Below are 21,758 nucleotides of genomic sequence, written 5' to 3' on the forward strand. Positions count from 1 at the left end.
AATATATGATCACAAAGGCCATCGATGTCACAGGGATTCGGCCAGACAGATGCCGCACCTGCATCAACGCGACGCGATGCGGGTGCGCGTGCGGGTGCGGCACCAGGTGCGGTCAACCCGACCCTGGGTGCGTTGACCGCACCCAAGGTCATTTTGGTCCAATTTTTTGATTTTTTTTTTTAATTTTGCCCTGTGAAATGGGCTGCGGAATTTTAAAAATATATATATATGCTAACAGCTGATCGCACAGCGGGACCCTCCCCTTGCTAGATTTTGATTTTGATTTTGGCCTTGATAGCTTCGGTCTCTTTAGAGTTGCATGTTCCCTGACGAGGACTTCCATATTCTTCACCTCTTCCCACCCCTTGTTGGATCCCTGCAGGTAGTGATTAGAGAATGAAAGGACGGAACAGTCGATGCCTGCTTGCTGCTGCTGCTCTTGTTTTATAAAGGGGGCACTTGTGTCCACAACATCTGACGAGCTTTGTTGGCATCCCATGCTATTTCGGCCTCCAAACAATGAATTCGCAGCGTTGGTTAACTTGGAAATGATGATCCATCTTCCTCAAAAATTAAAACCAAAATTCAAGAGCCTTTTGAAGTCTTTATCCTTCAACCATCCAGATCTTTCTTCGTCAAGGATTTTCTCTCTCCATAATAAATGATAATGGTGGTGGTAGCCTTGGTGGCTATTAGTATTCACTTTTCTCATGACGAGATGGGTGCTCTAGCTGTAGCCTGGTGTAGACCTCTCTTTTCCACGTCAAATCCAATAAATTTCTTTTAGCTGTCATCCAGAGTCCAGACTGGAGATCTGAGATGGGTGCTCTAGTCGTAGCCTGGTGTAGACCTCTCTTTTCCACATGTCAAATCCAATAAATTTCTTTTAGCTGTCATCCAGAGTCCAGACTGGAGATGTGTGTGCAACTGTATATAAAATGAAATTTGAAGAACCCTAGGCAGTGGCATGGCAGTGGCGGTGGAGCCGTTGGCCTCGTGAAGACTCTCTCTCCAACAAACCATATCAAACCTTTCACTTATATTTTTTTTCGTGAAGACCAGGGAGTTTCAGACATGATTGAATCATGACAGTCAGCAGAACACAGCAGGCTGGGTCGATCAGATTGTCAATCCTTTCGGTTCATCAATTTTGTCCCATTGCGCCGAAGTACACAACAAGCAGAACATGGGTAACAAGTCTTCAAACAAACACACCAGCAAAAAAAACTGGTTATAAGTCATATATATATATATATATATATTTTTTTTTTTTGCCGCACCCCCACACCCGGGTTTTTTGGAAGTGTCGCATCCCCGCACCCGCACCCATGTGACATAGAAGACCATGTGTGAATTAGAGTGAGCTGCTGAATGGACATGCAGGAATTGCCATAATGAGCAAGTCAGCCACCCACATTCACCACCATTAATATGACATGTTGGGAGCAGTAAAAAAATCTCCTATTTTGGGTCTATGTCACATAGGAATAGATAGAGGTATGAAGGGTAAAACACGAGAATCTCTAACAGTATGGATGTGCAGGTGTGTGTATACAAATGAAAACCATATGGTTCTTTTTCTTTAAGTTTTGGCTTTGGTTGAAGGGTGGGGCCATTTTGGTCCTGCCACTGACCTGATCCCACGAGAATAGTGCCCTTCTGGCTGTGGATTCTTGCAAGCAAGTGTTTGTTTTTCAACCTTATACAAAAAAAATACTTTCAAAAAAGTTTTGCTTGACAATGACCTAAAGCTATGCAACGTGGGTCCATCCCTAGACCATATTGAAAGTCTATGTTGTTAAAATATGCATATATATACATATACTTATATATATATAATATATACATTCGTATATATGTATACAAGTATATACATATATACATATATGTATATATATACTTATATACTTCATCAAGAACTCTCTTCTTTATTGTACATCCAAAAACCCGATAGGGGTGTTTTGGTAATTTCCCAGTAGCATTTTTATTTTTAGGATTTTCTTTTATTTCTTTTTTATTGTTTTTACTTTTTTATTTTTTCTTTTATTACATCATGTAAAAGGACTGCATGGGGCCCCACCCATCTAGTCATTGGGGCTCTCAAGGACTAGAAGGGAGCCCCATGTGGTCCCTCTCTTTTTTGTTTTTCATCCTCTATAAATAGAGGGGTCTCCCTCTTGTAATATAGGGCTTTTCAAGCACTCATTCAATAAAGTTCATATTTTTTATGTGTTGCCGCTTTGAAGGCTTCTTGTGTTGTCTCTTAGTGGACTATTTCTATATTCCCCATTGTGGGTTTGTGTTTGTCCATTCATTGGACAATATGAATGCATTAAGCATTCTTGTTATACTTTTTTGCATACTTTCTAACATATGTAATATAGTGTAGCATAAAATTATGTAAAGTAACTTTATTAGGCTATTATGTACATACCCTATAAAGAATGGGGTATAGTAGTCTTTTCAGCCTTTTTTCCTTTTTGATATTTCAAGGGGGTCGACCCTTTATGTGTATTAAGCTTCTCACTCACGATAATGAATGAGAAGAACTTTTGTTATCGCCTTTAAGTTGAGCCTCCTCTAACCCTAACCTCTCTCCCTCTTATCTCCTTTAATTTCTAACATGGTATCAGAGCTAGAGTGTGCAGGGAAGATGAGGATTTGAACCTGGAAGGAGGAGAACTCGGTACAGTCCGACGTCAGCTGACGTCATCCTTGAAGGAACGACTGGTCTATTCAGACCAGTTTTGGTTAGTTTGGTTTCTTCACTTGCTAGGGTTTGATTTTAAAAGTTCTACCAATCAAACCCCATTGAATTTGGACTTGTTTTGGATTTTTTGGAAATTTTCCAAGATTTTCTGGGTTTCTTGGAAGTTTCAGTCCAGATTTGAGAAAAACGTTGAATCTGACTCAGTTTTTGGTTTTTGGAAGTCCAAATCAACTCTATTCAGGTAGATTTTGACATAGAAGCTTGGAAAAAGTGGTTGGGTCAGTCGTTTGGGGGTTTGGAGAAGAATTAAACAAGAGTTGGGGCATCCATAGATTGCGGTAAGCTATGTCACAGGGATTCGGCTAGCAGGGTGCCGCACCCGCGTCGACGCGACTCAACGCGGGTGCGTGTGCGGGTGCGGCACCGGGTGCGGTCAACCCTATCCTGGGTGCGTTGACCGCACCCAGGATCATTTAGGTTCATTCTTGTTTTGGATTTTTTAAAAAAAAAAAAATTGCCCAAATGTGCTGCAAAATTTTTTTAAAAAAAAGTAATGGTCAGCTGCTGACAGACAGCAGCTGTCTGTCAGCTGCTGACAGCAGCTGACCCCCTTTATATATATATATATATATATATATATATATATATATATATATATATATATATATATATATATATATATATATATATTTTACATTTTTGCCCCTGCCGCACCCCCGCACCTGGGTTTTTTGGAAGTGTCGAATCCCCGCACCCGCACCCGCACCCGCGCCCGCACCCGCACCCATGTGACATAGGCGGTAAGCTATTTTCAGGATTTTAGAAGTGTCGACTGCTCTTATTTGGTGTGTTTGTGCTGTGTTTGTGCTGTGTTTTGTGTGGATTCAGTATTTCTTAGATATAAAGAGCATAGCGTGGTTTTCATTTGTGCCTTGTGTCTTCCATTTGACTCTTAAAGTGCCGCTTGTTGTATTTTGGTAAGCTTAATCCCCTCTATTTTTGGTAATATTCATTATGGGTGGTATCATGGAAAACAAAGGGATTCAAATTATCCCAGTCAAGTTAAATTGGACAAACTATGCGTATTGAGCTGATTTTTTGGAAGCAATGGTTGTTGAAAAAGTATTGGGAGGCTATTTGGATCAGAGTTACCTGAAGCTTCTTAGATAGGTGGGAAGCTCGCTCCTCAGAAACTCGCTTCGGAAGCATGATACTCCACGCTTCCGAAACTTGATGAGAACCTCGATTCCCCCACGTTTCTCCTATGCTTTCCACATGCTTCATCTATTCTTCTTATATGTTCTCCTACTCAACTTTTCATGTTTTTTTGTGTTTTTTCTCACTCTTCTCACTTACATTCATGTGTTTTCTTTAAATTGGTAGTCATCATTTTTAGATTTTGTTAAAATTTTAATTCTTACACTAAAAAAATCATGAAATTTAATATTAGTCACTTTATTTTAGTTTTTATTTGTGTTTCATTTTGATTCTCATTCAATTCTTATATTTCTTTTTTAATATTCCTCGCTTCCCGCTTCCTACACATTTTAAAATACATCGCTTCTCGCTTCCGCTTCCCGTATTGTTTCCCACTTTTGCTTCCTAGTCTGGCAACCTTGATTTGGATGGTTCAAAAGCAAAACCTAAAGTTTTTTATGAGAGTTTTGATAAGTCTATAGAGGAATGGGTCATGAACAATGCGAGAGTCAAGGATTGGATTCTTGGGTTCGTGGAACCGAGATTTGTCATGAACATTTCAAAATTTCATGAGGCAAACGAAGCTTGGACATATCTCAAGCAAGTCTATAGACAAGAGAACTGGGCAAGACATTATCAACTCACTCAATAGTTAGAAAAATATGCGCCAAAGAAGCAAGTCTATTTAAGAACTTTATTCTGAAATGTAGAGAAGCTGGGATGCTCTTGCACTGATGGAGGGGCAGAAGAAATGTTAGAAGTGCACAAAATGTGTGTTGCACTTCATGTCAAACTTATTTGGGGCTTCTTGATCAGCATAGGGAGACAAACAAAGTTATTGAGTTTTTCATAGCTCTTAGACCAGAATTTGATGGAACAAGGAGTGCCATCTTGCATCATTCTCACTTAACATCTGTGACCCAAGTCATTGCTCAGTTAATTGCGGAAGAAACTAAGATAAAGTCTCTTGGATCATTCTCTTCTGGGGATAATGTCATGGTTGTATCTAGACCAGTGTTATAAAAAATGCGCCTTGAGGCGCAAAAGGCATGCCTTGCCTTGAGGCGCAGCCCTCTGTGCCTTAAGGCGCAAGCCTGAGGCACAATATATATATATATATATATATATATATATATATATATATATATATATATATACAACAACAACAACTATGCCTTCATCCCAAAACAATTGGGGTCGGCGATATGAACCAAAAAAGAAAATCATTTTGGGTCTTCCACATGAATCCTTCTCCTCCAATCATTTCTATCCAATGCCATGTCCTCGGTGAGGTTCAAAGCATTCATATCATTTCCTATCACCTTCATCCATGTCTTCCTAGGCCTACCCCGACCTCTTTTAACTAATATATTTTCCCATTTCACCATCCTTCTAACTGGAGCATCATTAGGCCTTCGCCGAATATGTCCAAACCAGGGTTACCGGAAGCGCCTAGCTAAAAGGGGAAGCGCGCTTCGGAAGCGCGAAACGTCGCGCTTTCGAAGCGTGGGGGGAAGTGTCCCCCTTTTTTGGGAAGCGCGCTTCCCTTTAACGGGGGGCGCGCTTCCCTTTAATGGGAAGCGCGCTTCCCATCACGCTTCCCCCTTGCTTCCCCTGTTTTTAAATTTTTTGTATTTTTTATTTTTTATTTTTATTTTTTCGCTTCCCCGTCGCTTCCGAGACGCTTCCTAGGTCGCTTCCGAGACACTTCCCGAATCGCTCCTAAGTGGTCCCACGCTTCCCCGCTTCCTAAAATTTTGAAAGTGCCTCGCTTCCCGCTCCCGCTTCCCGTATCGCTTCCTCAACTGGCAACCATGGTCCAAACCACCGTAAACGATTCTCTCTCATCTTATTTTCAATGGGTGCAACGCCTACCTTCTTACGTATCTCCTCATTCTGAATCTTATCTTTTATTGTATTTCCACACATCCATCTCAGCAAACGCATCTCAGCTACACTCATTTTTTGAATATGATGTCTCTTGGCAGCCCAACATTCTATACCATATAGTAAAACGGGCCTAATAGTCGTCCTATAAAACTTTTCTTTCAACCGCAATGGCATTCTACGATCGCACAACACTCCAGTTGCACTTTTCCATTTCATCCACCCAACCTTTATCCTATGATTTACATCTCCATCAATTTCTCCATACTTTTGAATGATAGATCCCAAATATTTGAAACAATCATCCACCGGTATTTCTTGCTCACCAAGCTTCACTACATTCCCATCACTACTTCATTGCTTACTAAACCGACATTCCATGTATTCTGTCTTACTCTTCCAATGTCTGTCTCCATAATTCTAACTTAGCATTAACCCCAGCTCTAGACTCCTCAATCAAAACAATATCATCAGCAAACAACATACACCACGGCACATTTTCTTGAATTGATCTCGTAAGCTATAGCAAATAGGAAAGGGCTTAAAGCAGATCCTTGATGTAACCCAACCGTTATAGGAAAATTGGTTGTCACCCCTCCACAAGTGTGGACATTGGTTACTACTCCTTCATACATATCCTTAATTATACTAATGTACATGAGAGAAACACCTTTCTTCATCATTGTCCACCAGAGAACGTCCCTAGGTACTCTATCGTATGCCTTCTCCAAATCAATAAAAACCATATGCAAATCTTTGTTTCTCTCTCTATTTCTCTCAATAAGTTGTCTAAGAAGATGTATAGCTTCCATAGTTGATCTACCAGGCATAAAACCAAATTGATTCTCCGATATCATGACAACCTTCCTCAACCTAGACTCAATCACCCTCTCCCAAAGTTTCATAGTATGACTCATGAGTTTTATACCACGATAGTTTGTGCAATCTTGTATATCACCTTTATTCTTATATAGAGTCACCAAAGTACTCTTCCTCCACTCATTAGGCATCTTATTTGTCCGCCAAATCTTGTTAAAATGATTTGTCAATCATTCTAAACCTTTCTCTCCCAAGCATTTCCAAGTCTCGATAGGTATACCATCTGGGCCAACTGCCCTTCTTGATTTCATTTTCTTCAAAGTCTTTGCAATTTCTTTCTTTTGAATCTTGCGCATGAAGTCACGATTCATCTCATGAAAAGGAATGGAGAAGTCTCCCAGATCTTGAGCATGACTTTCATTAAATAGCATATCAAAATAATCTCTCCATCTCTCCTTAATCTCTTCATCTTTGACTAAAACCCTTTGCATTTCATTTTTGATACATCTAACCATACCCAGATCCCTCGATTTCCTATCTCTCATCTTTGCAAGCCTATAAATATCCTTCTCGCCTTCTTTGTTATCCAACTTGTCATAAACCTCCTTATATACCTTATCCCTCGCGTTCCGAACTACTTTTTTAGCTTCCTTATTTGCTATCATATACTTCTCCAAAATCTCATTATCACGACTCTTACTTAGATTTCTATAACACTTTCTTTTAACCTTAATAGCTAATTTGACATCCTCGTTCCACCACGATGTATCCTCACCTAGCGGTGTACCGCCTTTAGACTCACCCAATATCTTCTTAGCTACCTTTCTCATGCCACCCGCTATCTTATTCCACATTGATTCTGAAACCTCCTCAAGACACCAATCAGCTTCCAGTTATATATATATATATATATATATATATATATATATATATATATATATATATATATATATTTACAATACATCAACAAAGTTTTTGTAGGTTAATCTCATATGTTTTCCAGTTATTTTAACTTTTGTTAGTTAATCTCGTATGTTTTTCAGTTATTTAAGTCATGTAATTAGTTTTTTAATATATTTTAACTTTTGTTGGTTAATCTCATATATTTTCTGTTATGTAATCATTTTTTTAGTTAATTTTATATGTTAATCTCATATTTTTTAGAATAATCTCATATATTTTAACTTTTGTAGGATAATTTCATATATTTTCCAGTTATGTAATCAGTTTCTTAGTATATTTTAACTTTTGTTGGTTACTCTCATATATTTTCCAGCAGTTTTTTGTTACTTTTGTATGTTAATCTCACATTTTTTAGAATAATCTCATATATTTTAACTTTTATAGATTAATCTTATATACTTTCCAATTATTTCAGTTATATAATCAGTTTCTTAGTATATTTTAACTTTTTTGGTTAATCTCATATATTTTCTAGTTATGTAATCGGTTTCTTAGTATATTTTATCTTTTGTTGGTTAATCTCATATATTTTTCAGTTATGTAATAATTTTTTTAGTTACTTTTATATGTTAATCTCATATTTTTTAAAATAATCTCATATATTTTCCAGTTATTTCAGTTATGTAATCAGTTTCTTAGTAAATTTTAACTTTTTTGGTTATTCTCATATATTTTTCAGTTATATAATCAGTTTTTAGTTACTTTTATATGTTAATCTCATATTTTTTAATACTTATTTGAGCTTTTCTATTTCTTATTGGTTGTTATTTCATCAACAAAGTATTTCTTTATTTATTTATAGTTTTAGATATTTTTTTATATTTTTTTTAAAGTTTTCAAAAAAAAATTTGAGGCTTACGCTTTACGCCTCGAGGGTTACGCCTCGCCTCGGTTTTTGGTAGAGCGCCTCGCTACGCCTCAACGCTTTTCACAACACAGATCTAGACAGATGGGTGGAAGAGGAGGTAGTAGGACTAGAGGACGAGGGGAGATTGGATTTGGAGGAACAGGTGACCTTAGTTCGGTTCAATGTCACTATTGTAAGGGTTTTGGTCATATGAAGAATTAATGCCCCATTCGCAAGAGCAAGAAAGGTGGTGCATATGCATATTCAACTGAGAGTGAGGGTGTAATGCCCAAGGATGAGCAGTCAAGTGGTTCAGCATCAATGAAGTGATGGGTAGAGGGAAGCTTTAGAGACTAGAGCAGGTTCAACAGGAGATCCAGCATCAGGTTCAGCACATCTCCAGTCCTAGGTTGCAAAGTTTAGTGTCCTCAGGAAGTTTTAGAAAATCCAAGCTAGTTGTGTCAAATCATGTTAAAAATTGTGTGAGTTGTACATTGGCGAAGAGTCATGCTCTGCTATTTATGTCTAGTGATAGGGAATCAGAAAGTCCTTTTGATTTGGTTCATTCAATTGTATGAGGTCATTCTTTTGTTGTGTCAAAAGGAAGACCATCCTATTTTGTGACTTTCATAGATGATTGTAAAGATTTACTTGAATATACTTTATGAAAAATAAAAGTGATCTTTTTAAAAAATTTAAGAGTTTTTGTGGGTATGGTTAGATGTATCAAAGATGAAACGCAAAGGGTTTTAGTCAAAAATGAGGAGATTAAGGAGAGATGGAAAGATTATTTTGATAAGCTATTTAATGAAAGTCATGCTCAGGATCTTGGAGACTTTTCAATTCCTTTTCATGAGATGAATCGTGACTTCATGCGCAAGATTCAAAAGAAAGAAATTGCAGAGGCTTTGAAGAAAATGAAATCAAGAAGGGCAGTTGGCCCAGATGGTATACCTATCGAGGCTTGGAAATGCTTGGGAGAGAAAGGTTTAGAATGGTTGACAAATCATTTTAACAAGATTTGGCGGACAAATAAGATGCCTAATGAGTGGAGAAAGAGTACTTTGGTGCCTCTATATAAGAATAAGGGTGATATACAAGATTGCACAAACTATCGTGGTATAAAACTCATGAGTCATACTATGAAACTTTGGGAGAGGGTGATTGAGTCTAGGTTGAGAAAGATTGTCATGATATCGAAGAATCAATTTGGTTTTATGCCTGGAAGATCAACTATGGAAGCTATACATCTTCTTAGACAACTTATTGAGAGAAATAGAGAGAGAAACAAAGATTTGCATATGGTTTTTATTGATTTGGAGAAGGCTTACGATAGAGTACCTAGGGACGTTCTCTAGTGGACAATGATGAAGAAAGGTGTTTCTCTCAAGTACATTAGTATAATTAAAGATATGTATGAAGGAGTAGTAACCAATGTCCGCACTTGCGGAGGGGTGACAACCAATTTTCCTATAACGGTTGGGTTACATCAAGGATCTGCTTTAAGCCCTTTCCTATTTGCTATAGCTTACGAGATCAATTCAAGAAAATGTGCCGTGGTGTATGTCGTTTGCTGATGATATTGTTTTGATTGATGAGTCTAGAGCTGGGGTTAATGCTAAGTTAGAATTATGGAGACAGACATTGGAAGCAAGAGGTTTTAAGTTGAGTAAGAGTAAGACAGAATACATGGAATGTCGATTTAGTAAGCAACGAAGTAGTGATGGGAGTGTAGTGAAGCTTGGTGAGCACGAAATACCGGTGGATGATTCTTTCAAATATTTGGGATCTATCATTCAAAAGTATGGAGAAATTGATGGAGATGTAAATCATAGGATAAAGGTTGGGTGGATGAAATGGAAGAGTGCAACTGGAGTGTTGTGCGATCGTAGAATGCCATTGCGGTTGAAGGGAAAGTTTTATAGGACGACTATTAGGCCCGCTTTACTATATAGTACGGAATGTTGGGCTACCAAGAGACATCATATTCAAAAAATGAGTGTAGCTGAGATGCGTATGCTGAGATGGATGTGTGGAAATACAATAAAAGATAAGATTCGGAACGAGGAGATACGTAAGAAGGTAGGCGTTGCACCCATTGAAAATAAGATGACAGAGAATCATTTACGGTGGTTTGGACATATTCGACGAAGGCCTAATGATGCTCCAGTTAGAAGGATGGAGAAATGGGAAAATATATTAGTTAAAAGAGGTCGGGGTAGGCCTAGGAAGACATGGATGGAGGTGATAAGAAAGGATATGAATGCTTTGAACCTCACCGAGGACATGGCATTGGATAGAAATGAATGGAGGAGAATGATTCATGTGGAAGACCCATAATGATTTTCTTTGTTGGTTCATATCGCCGACCCCAATTGTTTTGGGATGAAGGCGTAGTTGTTGTTGTTGTTGTTGAAGAGTTTTTGTGGCATGGTCGAGAATCAATTTGCAGCTAAGATTAAAACTCTACGTACTGACTCTAGTGGTGAATACATTAGTTACATGTTTAAAAGATTCCTGCAAAAGAGAGGAGTTGTTCACCAAAAGTCTAGTAGTTACACTCCTGAGCAAAATGGTGTATATAAGAGAAAAAACAGGCATATCTTGAAAACAACAAGAGCTCTTCTGTTTGGTGAAGTACACAAAGTATTTTGGGTAGATGCAGTTCAATTGAGTATTTATCAGATAAATCATATACTTTCTGAGTACTTAAAGGCATATTTCTTTATAAAAAACTGTATAGAAAAGCTTCAAATTATGATATGTTGAAGGTGTTTGGCTGTGTATGCTTTGTTCTGCTAACTGACAAATACATAGACAAGTTATTGTTAAAAAACATGTAATCAATATATATATAAATATATATATGTATATATTCAATCATACTCGATAAGAGTATTCCTCTAATTCTGCCCAATAGGGGCATTGTAGTCTTTTTTATTTTTGTTTTTTTTATTATCCTTTTTCTTTCACTTATTTTTTTGTTTTCTTTTTCCTAAAATGCATTTAATGCATTCACACTGGGGATCCCAACTAGGAGTCCTTGGGCCCCCAACGGTCACAATTGTGACCGTTGGGAGCCCAACGATACCTTGTTGGGCCTCCCAATGTGGTCTCTTTCTCTTACTTTTCTCCCTCTCTCTCACTCTTCCTTGCCTATAAATAAGTGGGGTCTCCCCCTTTGTAAAGCATTGGCTTTTTGAAGCCCTTTCTTGCATTTACAAGAATTTATGTTTGCAAGTCATTGTTGGCTTTTGTGTATGTTCTTTTTGGACTTGTTCTTTTCTTTCTATATGTGAATGTCCATTGTAGGACATTGTTTTTATTTTCGCATATTTTCTTACATAGTACCAGAGCCAAGTGTATGCTCTTGATTCTTGATTATAGCTAGTTGACTAGTTATATTTTTCATTTTTTATTTCTCTTTCTTCGTTTGTCTTCTTGAGTTTAAAATGGAAGGAGAACAAAAGATTGATCTCTCCTTCAAACTTAATGGTTCCAACTACATGATGTGGGTCACCGCTACGGAGAACAACCTCAAGGGTAAAAAGCTTTGGGGATACGTCATGGGCACTATTCCAGAACCGCAACTCCAACTCACCAAGATGGATGGTGATCAAGAAAAAGCGCTTAAAGGAAATGCCTGCATGAAGGCCATTAAAGATCACCAATCTAAAGTCGAAGATTGGGAAAGCAAGCATGCAAAAATTCTTACTTGGTTCATGAACAATGTGGAGCTTAAAATTTGCGCCAACATTGCTAAATTTCGGATGGCAAATGAAGCATGGTTCTTTATGAAAGATATGTATACTAAAAAAGACCTTGCTCGTCAATTCTTTATACAAGAAAAAATCTGGACTATTAAGCAAGGAAAAATAAGTGTAAGAGATTACTTTAGCACCCTTGGACACTTATGGGATGAGCTATCTCTACTAGAACCAAAGTGGGTTTCTAGTGAAGATGTGGAACTAAGAAGAGAACAAAAGGAAAAAGAATATTTTTTCCAATTTCTACATGGGCTTAGGCCCGAATATGAACAAGTTAGATCTTCCCTACTTCATAGATCTAAGCCTCTTCCTTTGGAAGATGCCATAGCCGAAATATGCCAAGAAAGAACTCGTCTTGGCATGATTAAGGGAGGAGATGAAGTTTTGGCCGTGTCTAAACCCAGAAATCATGTGAAAGCCTATAAGCCTCCACACTTTGGGAGGCAAAATAACTATAATGGCAACTATAGGAAAGCCATTTGTCATCATTGCCAATAATTGTGCAATATAAGACCTAATTACCCTAAGCTAAATGAAGCACCAAAAAGTAAGGTTGCCTCCGTTGAAGAAATTACTCAAAAGGAGGAGACTACTATTAAAGGGAAGGAGTCCTTCTCTCTTGCTCAACTATCGGAAGCACTTCAAATTCTAATCAAATCGCCATCAACTTCGGGTGCCGCCAAAGCTTCTTCTCATTCAGGTATGTCTTCTTGGATTCTTGATTCTGGAGCTTCCTTTCATATGACCCCTCTTGAAAATGGGCTTTCCGATTTGTGTAATAACTCTAAAAACTCTTATGTTTCAACTGCCGATGGTAGATCTTTACAAGTAAAAAGTTTTGGAACTTTAAATTTTTCCAAAGATTTCTTTGTGCCAAACGTAAGAGTGGTACCTCAACTTAATTTAAATCTCCTTTCTGTTTCAAAAAATATGTAATCATGAATGTGAAATCTCCTTCTCAATTAAAGATTGCTCTATACAGGATCTCCAGTCTGGGAAGCAGATTGGGCAAGGCCATAGGAGGGGAGATCTCTATTACATGAGCAACTTGAAACTTCCCACTAACTCTTTTTGTAATCATGTGCAAGATAAAAATATTGAAACTTGGCACCAAAGACTTGGATATCCAAGTTTCTCAAAAATGTACTCATTTCCTTTTGGAAAGAAATTTTGTAATGAGAAACATTTTGTTTGCAAGGATTGTATTTTTGGAAAAATGAAATCCACTTATTTTCCAAATAGAACTTTTGTATCCAAAAGACCTTTTGAGTTAGTCCATTCGAACGTTTGGGGCCCTTCTCCGGTCATATAGAAATGAGGATACTCCTATTATGTTACTTTCATTGATGACTACACTAGATATGTGTGAATCTATTTTCAAAATTTAAAATCCGAAGTCTTTGGCTTCTTCAAGAAATTTCATATGATAGTCAAAAATCAATTTTCAAGTAATATCTCTACTCTTAGATCCGATTCGGGTGGAGAGTATCTATCAAATGAATTTCAAAATTATTTGGAAACAAATGGAATTTGTCATCAAAGATCATGTCCTAGGACTCCTCAACAAAATGGTCTAACCGAAAGAAAGCATAGACACATTTTGGAAACCACTAGGACACTTCTTATTTCCAAAGAAATTTTAAACAGTTTTTGGGCCAAAGTCGCTTTAACTTCAACTTATTTGATAAATAGAATGATATCTTCATCCTTACAAAATACATCTCCATATGAAAAATTATTTGAAAGAACACCCGATTTCAATAGATTAAGAACTTTTGGGTGTAAATGTTTTGTCCTTGCACACAAAAGAGATAAATTATCTCCTAAAGCTATTGAATGTGTTTTCTTAGGATATGGAGAAAATCAAAAGGGTTTTAGATGCTTCGACCTTAAAAATAACAAACTATATGTATCTAAAGATGTAACCTTTTTAGAAAATGAAAATGGTTTTAAGAAAATTAAAGATATTGACGAAAGCGAATATGCTTTTTTATTTGATCTTCTCTCTCAAGAAGATGTGACTCCTCAAGAAAAGGAAATCTCTAATGATTTATTGAATGATCTAGAGGATATTCCTCTTAACAATGTTGAAAATGAAAGTGATAGACCCATCCAAACCTATGTTAGGCGTGGTCAACAAGTTCCCATGAGTGCCTTAGAAAAATACCCTCAAGGTTCCAACATAGAAGAAACCTCTTTAAGGAGATCCTGCTGAATCTCCAATCCTCCTAATAGGTTTGTTTCCTATAAGTCTCTAACACCAAGGTATAGAGTGTGTCTAATTGCGTTACACTTTTTTCATGAACTTCACATTATAATGAAGCCAAAAACATTCCCTAGTGGGTTGAAGCCACGAACTTAGAACTTAGTACCCTTGAAAAGGCAAATACTTGGAAAATAACCTCATTACCCACTAAAAAGAGATCTATTAGACGCAAATGGGTCTTCAAAATTAAAACTAAAAGTGATGGATCATTAGAACGCTATAAAGCCCGATTGGTAGCAAAAGGATACGCTCAAGAATACGATATATACTATGAAGAAACCTTCGCTCCCGTAGCTAGGATGACTAGTGTTAGGACTCTTATTGCGGTTGCGTCAATTAAAAAATGGCATATTTATCTATTAGATATTAAGAATACATTCCTAAATGGTAAATTAAATGAAGAGGTTTACATGGATCCTCCAACAGGAGTATGTATTGGTGAAAATAAAATTCTCAAACTTAAAAAGGCATTATATGGTTTAAGGCAAGCTCCAAAGGCTTGGCATGATAGATTTAGCAATGTAATGACAAGTTTGAATTTTCGCTCATGCTATACCGACACTGCTTTGTTTGTGAAAAGTGCAGGGTCTTCAGTAGTTATTCTACTAATTTATGTTGATGATATGATCATCACTGGAAGTGATGAGCAAGGAATCAATGATATTAAGAAAGTTTTAAAAGAGAATTTTGACATGTCTGACCTTGGTTTCTTAAGATATTTTTTAAGAATTGAAGTAGCATACTCTCCCCAATGGTACATTCTCTCTCAGATGAAACTTGTTGCTGACATTTGTTCCAAGTCTGGCATCTCCGATGATAAGAAGACTGAAACCCCTAAAGTTATCAATGCAAAGTTAAGGTTGGAAGATGGAACACTCCTCAAGGATCCTACTCCCTACCGCCAACTTGTTGGGTCTCTGACCTACTTATCCATCATTCGGCCAGACATAGCTCATGCAGTTCACTCAGTTAGTTAGTTTCAACATGCACCTACAACTGTGCACATGAGTGCAGCCTTAAGGATAGTCAGATACATCAAAAACACCATAACTAAGGGAGTTTTTGTTTCCTCTTCGTCATCACTTGATTTAATTGCTTATATTGATGCTGATTGGAGAGAAAATCCCAATGATAGAGTCTCAACTATTGGTTTTTGTGTTTTCTTAGGTGACTATGATTTCTTGGAGATGCAAGAAGCAGCACAAAGTATCATTGTCCTCAACAGAAGCGGAGTATCGTGCAATGACCACTACAACCATGGAGCTTGTGTGGCTTAGAAGTTTCCTCAGTGATATGGGTATAGTCATCTTTACTCCTTCGAAGATGTGTTATGACAACAAAAGCGCAATCTATATCGCAAGTAATCACACCTTCCATGAGCATACTAAACACATCGAGATGGACTGCCACTACGTTCGTAATGAATATCTAAGACGAACCATAGCACTACCTTACGTTACATCCGAGTACCAGTTGGCGGACTTCTTCACTAAAGCCCTTGTTGCTCCTCATTTTATATTCCTTCTCAACAAGTTTTCGGTTATATCCTCGTAAAGCTTGAGGGAGGGTGTTAAAATACATGTAATCAATATATATATAAATATATATATATATATTCAATCATACCCGATAAGGGTATTCTTGTAATTTTGTCCAATAGGGGCATTATAGTCTTTTTTATTTTTTTATTTTCCTTTTTCTTTCTCTTAGTTTTTTGTTTTCTTTTTCCTAAAATGCACTTAATGCATTCACATTGGGGTCCCAACTAGGAGTCGTTGGGAGCCCAACGACACCTTGTTGGGCCTCCCAATGTGGTCTCTCTCTCTTACTTTTCTCCCTCTCTCTCACTCCTTGCCTATAAATAAGTGGGGTCTCCCCCTTTGTAAAGCATTGGCTTCTTGAAGCCCTTTCTTGCATTTATAAGAATTTATGTTTGCAAGCCATTGTTGGCTTTTGTGTATGTCCTTTTTGGACTTGTTCTTTGCTTTCTATATGTGAATGTCCATTGTAGGACATTGTTTTTATTTCTGCATATTTCCTTACCGTTATCTCCTAAAGTTGTCAAATGTTGCTTTATTGGCTATACTGAGGGTAAAAAAAGGATACAAGTGCTAGGATCTAGTTGAAAAAAAGTATGAGTATCCAGGTATGTTGTTTTTAGGAGAATGTGTTATACTTTAGTTAGTATGAAGAAAAGACAGAGAATGAGACAAATTTATCCTTTTTTGTTCCTTTTGAAGAAATGGAAGGCGGGAGAGAGAGAATGGAAAGTCAAGGAGAGCACGTTCTAGCTAGAGAAGATAAGTTTGGTCAGATCTACACAAAGAGACATGAAGGTGTGATTGAAATTCCATTTTTAGATCAAGTGGAAGGGCAAGAAAGTGAAGAGGTCAATCTTGATCGCATTCCTGCGACAACTTATTCAAAACAACAACAAAACCTAGAGTTACAATCATCTTCTTTTGTGTCTTCTCATGTATGTAAAAGTTCTAGACCCTTTGTACTTTTGTCTTATTTTGTATCCTATGAGTCTTTTAAACCTCATCATCATACTTTCTTAGCCTTAATCTATTCTTATGTTGAGTTTGAGTCCTACGCAAAAGTAGCAGGAAAGGAAGAGTGGCAAAGAGTCATGGTTGATGCGATTAATGTACTTGAAAGAATGCAGGCATGGGAGCTAGTAAAACCTTCTCCAAAGAAAAATATTATCGACAACAAATGGGCGTACAAGGTAAAGACAGAGGCAAATGGATCAATGGAGCCATATTTGATGCATAGGGGTACAATCATCGGTTTGGAATTTATTTTGCGGAAACTTTCGCTCCTGTGGCTCATATGACCATAATTCGTACGCTACTAGCAGTAGTAGCCATGCAGTAGTGGGATCCTTGGCAGTTAGATGACAATAATGCATTCTTGAATGGGGATTTACAAGATAAAGTGTATATAGAATTACCACAAGGATAATCAGATCTAGAAGTCAAAGTGTGTAGGCTTTGCAGAACTTTATATGGTCTCAAAGAGGCACCTCGAGCTTGGTTTGAGAAGTTTAGTTCAACAGTGAGGTCACTTGGTTTTGAGCAGAGTCATCATGATCTAGCATTGTTTGTGTCTTTCTCTGCTCTTGGAAAATGTATGTTGCTTCTATATGTAGATTATATGATTCTCACTGGAGATGACATAAAGAAGACTTAAGAGACCAAAAATAAGCTAGCCAATATGTTTGAAATGAAAGATTTGGGGTTGGGCTCGAGATAGCCTACTCTCCAAGGGGATTGTACTTGTCTCAATATAAGTATGCTACGAATTTGGTTGTGAAAGCAAGATTGGCAGATGACCCAAAACAAGTAAATTTCTCCATAGAAGCAAACATGAAGATAAAGGCAGTTGATGGTGTTGAGCTAGAGGATCCTCTGGTACACAGGAAGTTAGTTGAGAGCATTATATATTTGACTATATCCAGACCAGATATAACTCATGCAATTCATGCAGTGAGTCAATTTATGAGGGCTTCCAGATCAGTTCACTTGGCAGTCGTACTGAGGATCATCAGGTATGTCAAAGATTTTATGCACTATGGCATGTTCTTCTCGTCTTTGTCTGGCAAAGAGTTGAGAGTTTTCTGTGATGTTGATTTTGGAGGTTTCACTAGAAATAAACTTTCCACTACAGGGTTTTGTGTTTTTCTTGGAAGCTCCTTGATCTCGTGAAAGAGCAAGAAGTAGCAAAGGGTTGCTTTGGCCACTGCATGTGAAAAGAAAACTCAGCTATATTACGACAAAATGAGCACTATTCATATTGCAAAGAATTTAGAGTTTCATGAGCGTACTAAGCACATTGAAATAGATCACCATTATACAAAAAGGGCTTATGAAGATGGGATCATAGCTTTAGAGCATGTCAACTCAAAGAATCAAATTGCAGATGTGTTTACAAAAAGTCTTTTGCATTTGCTTTTTAGTTCGTTCCTTTCCAAACTTGAAATGATTCTTTTACATCCTTCCAAGTTTGAAGAGGAGTACTGAAAGTCTATCCAATATAGTATAGCATAAAGTTGTGTAAAGTAACTTTATTAGGTTATTATGTACATACCTTATAAAGAATGGGGTATACTAGTCTTTTCAGTTTTTTTCCTTTATGATATCTCAAGGGGGTTGACCCTTTATGTGTATTAAGCTTCTCACTCACGATATTGAATGAGAAGAACTTTTGTTCTCTCCTTTACATTGAGCTTCGTCTAACCCTAACCTCTCTCCCTCTTATCTTCTTTGATTTCTATCAGACCATAGGTACTCATGCTGACACGGGCATCGGTCTAGCCTAGTCAGATTGGACCTAACTCAGACCGGACATGGGCAATGGTCTAGCCTAGACAGATTGGACCTAACTCAGCCCTGATACTGGAAATACATTTTTTTTATCTTTTGGCTTGGTCGAAGGGGTGGGCCCACTTTTCTCATACACCTGATCTGATCCCACGAAAAAGGTGACAGCAGGAGGAGGAGGAGAGAGAGAGGCTGAACTATGAGGATGACTACAACTCGTTATGGCTTTGATTCCCTGACCAGCACCCAAACCTTTTCATTGCAACCCAAACACAAACCACATTATACAAGCACAGATTCACAAGTTTATGTAACCTACCTGCACACTGTTGACATATACAAGTTAAAAAACAATCTATGCTAGACAACTGTATTCCATTCCACAACTCTCAACACTCGCACCTAGATTTTTGTCAAAGGAAATAACAATTATCGTATCATTACCCATATCGGTCAGGCCCAAAGTAACGCTGTATCGTATTGTAAACGTATCATAAATTTTTAATACAAAATTTCCAAAAAAAACAAGAAAAATCGGAAAAAACATATAAAAAAATTCTAAAAAAATTTATATCACATAAAACAATGATTTGCACAAAATACAACAATAAAATCACATATGAAGCATTTATGTCTTCACGAGATGCTATGAATGGCATGCATATCTCATAAGAAAAATGTAAATTGTGAAATAATAAACAACACTAAGCTAACAAGTCATTTACTTAACCAAATTTTTTTAAGTTCAAACAAAAATGAAGACATGGCCGCATCTCGATGCACCCTGTATCCGGGTGTATCGTATCGATTAGGCCCAAAGTAACGATATGTATCGTATGTATCATACATACGGTACGATAATTACAACACTAATACACCGATCAGAAGAATCAAAATTTCCAGCCAAAATCTGAAATGTTAGAAAGATGGTTTCTGACACTTTGGGTGTGTTTGATTGCCCTGATCTCAGATCCATGATAACTATTTCAAGCATGAGTCAGAGATAAGGGAATCTCAGATTCATGAACCCTGGCCAATTTGAGTAAAGATCAGATCTGGTGTGGGGCTCATGCCAGATCTGAGCTCAAACCACGAAGCCACAGTATTCAAACGCAGGCTTTATGAGTCCATAGAGTAATTCTGAAGTATCACTACCACTGCTTTGGCCTCTCACAGATTCACAGGCATCTCAATTTTCAAGCAATAATTAGGCAAAACATGAATATTGAACTTGCTTTGTCCTGAAAATATATACAAGTTAATATTTCTACAAGCATTTTCCAGATATGGTTACTCGAGACAACAGCATCACATTGGTTTGAGGATTTGGGCACCATCTAAATAAATGGAGGTACCAACTTCGAAGCTATTTAATGGGAACCATTACTAAGACAAGTATGTACCTTCAGAGAATTATTTTCATCTGCAGTTGCATAGTTTATGTATAGCTGCAATCTACCCACTAGTTCATGCTCAGGTTCACGATAAATTGACCACCAACGAAGTTTGGCATTCTGAAATAGCCATATTATGAGCATCAGCACATAAGGTCTCCCCTTAGTCCTTAGACATCAGGAAATGAGATTTTTCTTACCGGATCCTCAATAATGGTAGCCACCTGAGCAAGGACACGTCCATGGAGAGTACCCTTAGAATCCCAAACTTCAACAATCAGGTCATCGCCTGGACTGTCTGGAAAGCTGGATTCAAAATACAATAGTTACTGCTATGCTTTCCACAGTAGAAAATAAACAACAGGGAAGTGCTAGCTGTACTAAGAAGTATACAATGAGGACAAAAGGACACTTCTGATTAGAAAACAAATTCAGCAACAAAAGTAGAAATGTGGACCATAGAGAATCATCGTACAAGACGTGTGTTTCATTTGATCCAGGTTGCATTCGAACTGATTCTTCTTCTGTGGAACTTTTCAGTCTCAGTGAACAGGAATATGATTCTGCATGGAGATGAAAATAGTATCAGAGATCAGGAGAGAACAAACACAAAGCAAGATGAGACAAAATAAATACCTTGCACCAAATCATATGATGAGTTGCTACGGAGAGTTGTGACACCAACTTTTAGAAGTGAAGAAACCTGCTTTATGTACTGTGTGCTAGCTTGCACATAAGCCAAGCTATTGCGAGAGAAACTAGCATTGGCTGAAACACGAGGTAAAACCCTGACTTTTCTGACAGATTCCCATCCAGCTGAAAGAGTTGATTGTAAATTGGATATGCGAGAACGCAGAGCTTCAACGTTTACTGCTGAAGGCTTTAAAGATGAAAAACTGCAGCCTGATGGCATGTCCAGCATCATTTTCACCCTGCGTACTGCAAAATAATCACAGTTTAGATCCAAATATAGAATTCTATAAACAAGAAAAAAATGATCAAGCGTATGGATTAATTTTTAGTGAAACAAGAAACTAAACTCGCATTCATTGGTATAGAACAATCCGGTCAATAAAAAAAACGTAATAAAAACTTTTCCCTTCAGTTCCCAGAAATTTTCATAAAACTTTGTATCATGATAGTGAAATGTAAAAAGTTTGATATATAAACCAATGTTGTATTGTACGATACACGGTACAGAGGGTTTGATCCTTTTGTTCCGGGGGGAATAGCTTCTCATCATATTGCAGCGAGCACCTTGGGAATATTAGCGGGTCTATTCCATCTTAGTGTCCACCTGCCCCAACGTCTATACAAAGTATTACGTATGGGGAATATTGAAACTGTGTTTTCCAATAGTATCACTCCTGTGTTTTTTGTGATACAACCCCATATTGTACGATATAGGGTGTATCGTGCCTAGCGCACTTTAAAAGGGCCAAAACTTGACTTTTTTAATTTGGGTTTTAAAGACCTCCTTAGGGTCGATTCTCTCATTTGTGCAGAGGCCTTTAGAGGAAAACCCACGCACCCTAAGAGGCGTGAAAGACATTTGGGAGTCAATTTGTGCACAAGGGAGAGGG

At 37.5% G+C, this 21,758-nt stretch overlaps 1 protein-coding gene across 2 annotated transcripts in view; it reads right to left on the reverse strand.

Moving 5' to 3' along the window:
• Positions 1 to 21,758, reverse strand: part of LOC149841546 (pesticidal crystal cry8Ba protein) — a 66,351-nt gene that overhangs the window by 17,064 nt on the left and 27,529 nt on the right. For both annotated transcript variants that reach the window (XM_090003900.1, XM_090003901.1), the window contains exons 8-11: positions 20,812 to 21,114; positions 20,651 to 20,738; positions 20,376 to 20,481; positions 20,185 to 20,295 (exon numbers count right to left, since the gene is read on the reverse strand). In XM_090003900.1, the coding sequence (XP_089860026.1) occupies positions 20,185 to 20,295; positions 20,376 to 20,481; positions 20,651 to 20,738; positions 20,812 to 21,114 (608 nt within the window). The remainder of the gene's footprint in view (positions 1 to 20,184; positions 20,296 to 20,375; positions 20,482 to 20,650; positions 20,739 to 20,811; positions 21,115 to 21,758) is intronic.

Source organism: Nuphar pumila, chromosome 4 (genome assembly GCF_984573655.1).
Source record: "Nuphar pumila chromosome 4, dmNupPumi1.hap1.1, whole genome shotgun sequence".
Lineage (NCBI taxonomy): Eukaryota > Viridiplantae > Streptophyta > Magnoliopsida > Nymphaeales > Nymphaeaceae > Nuphar > Nuphar pumila.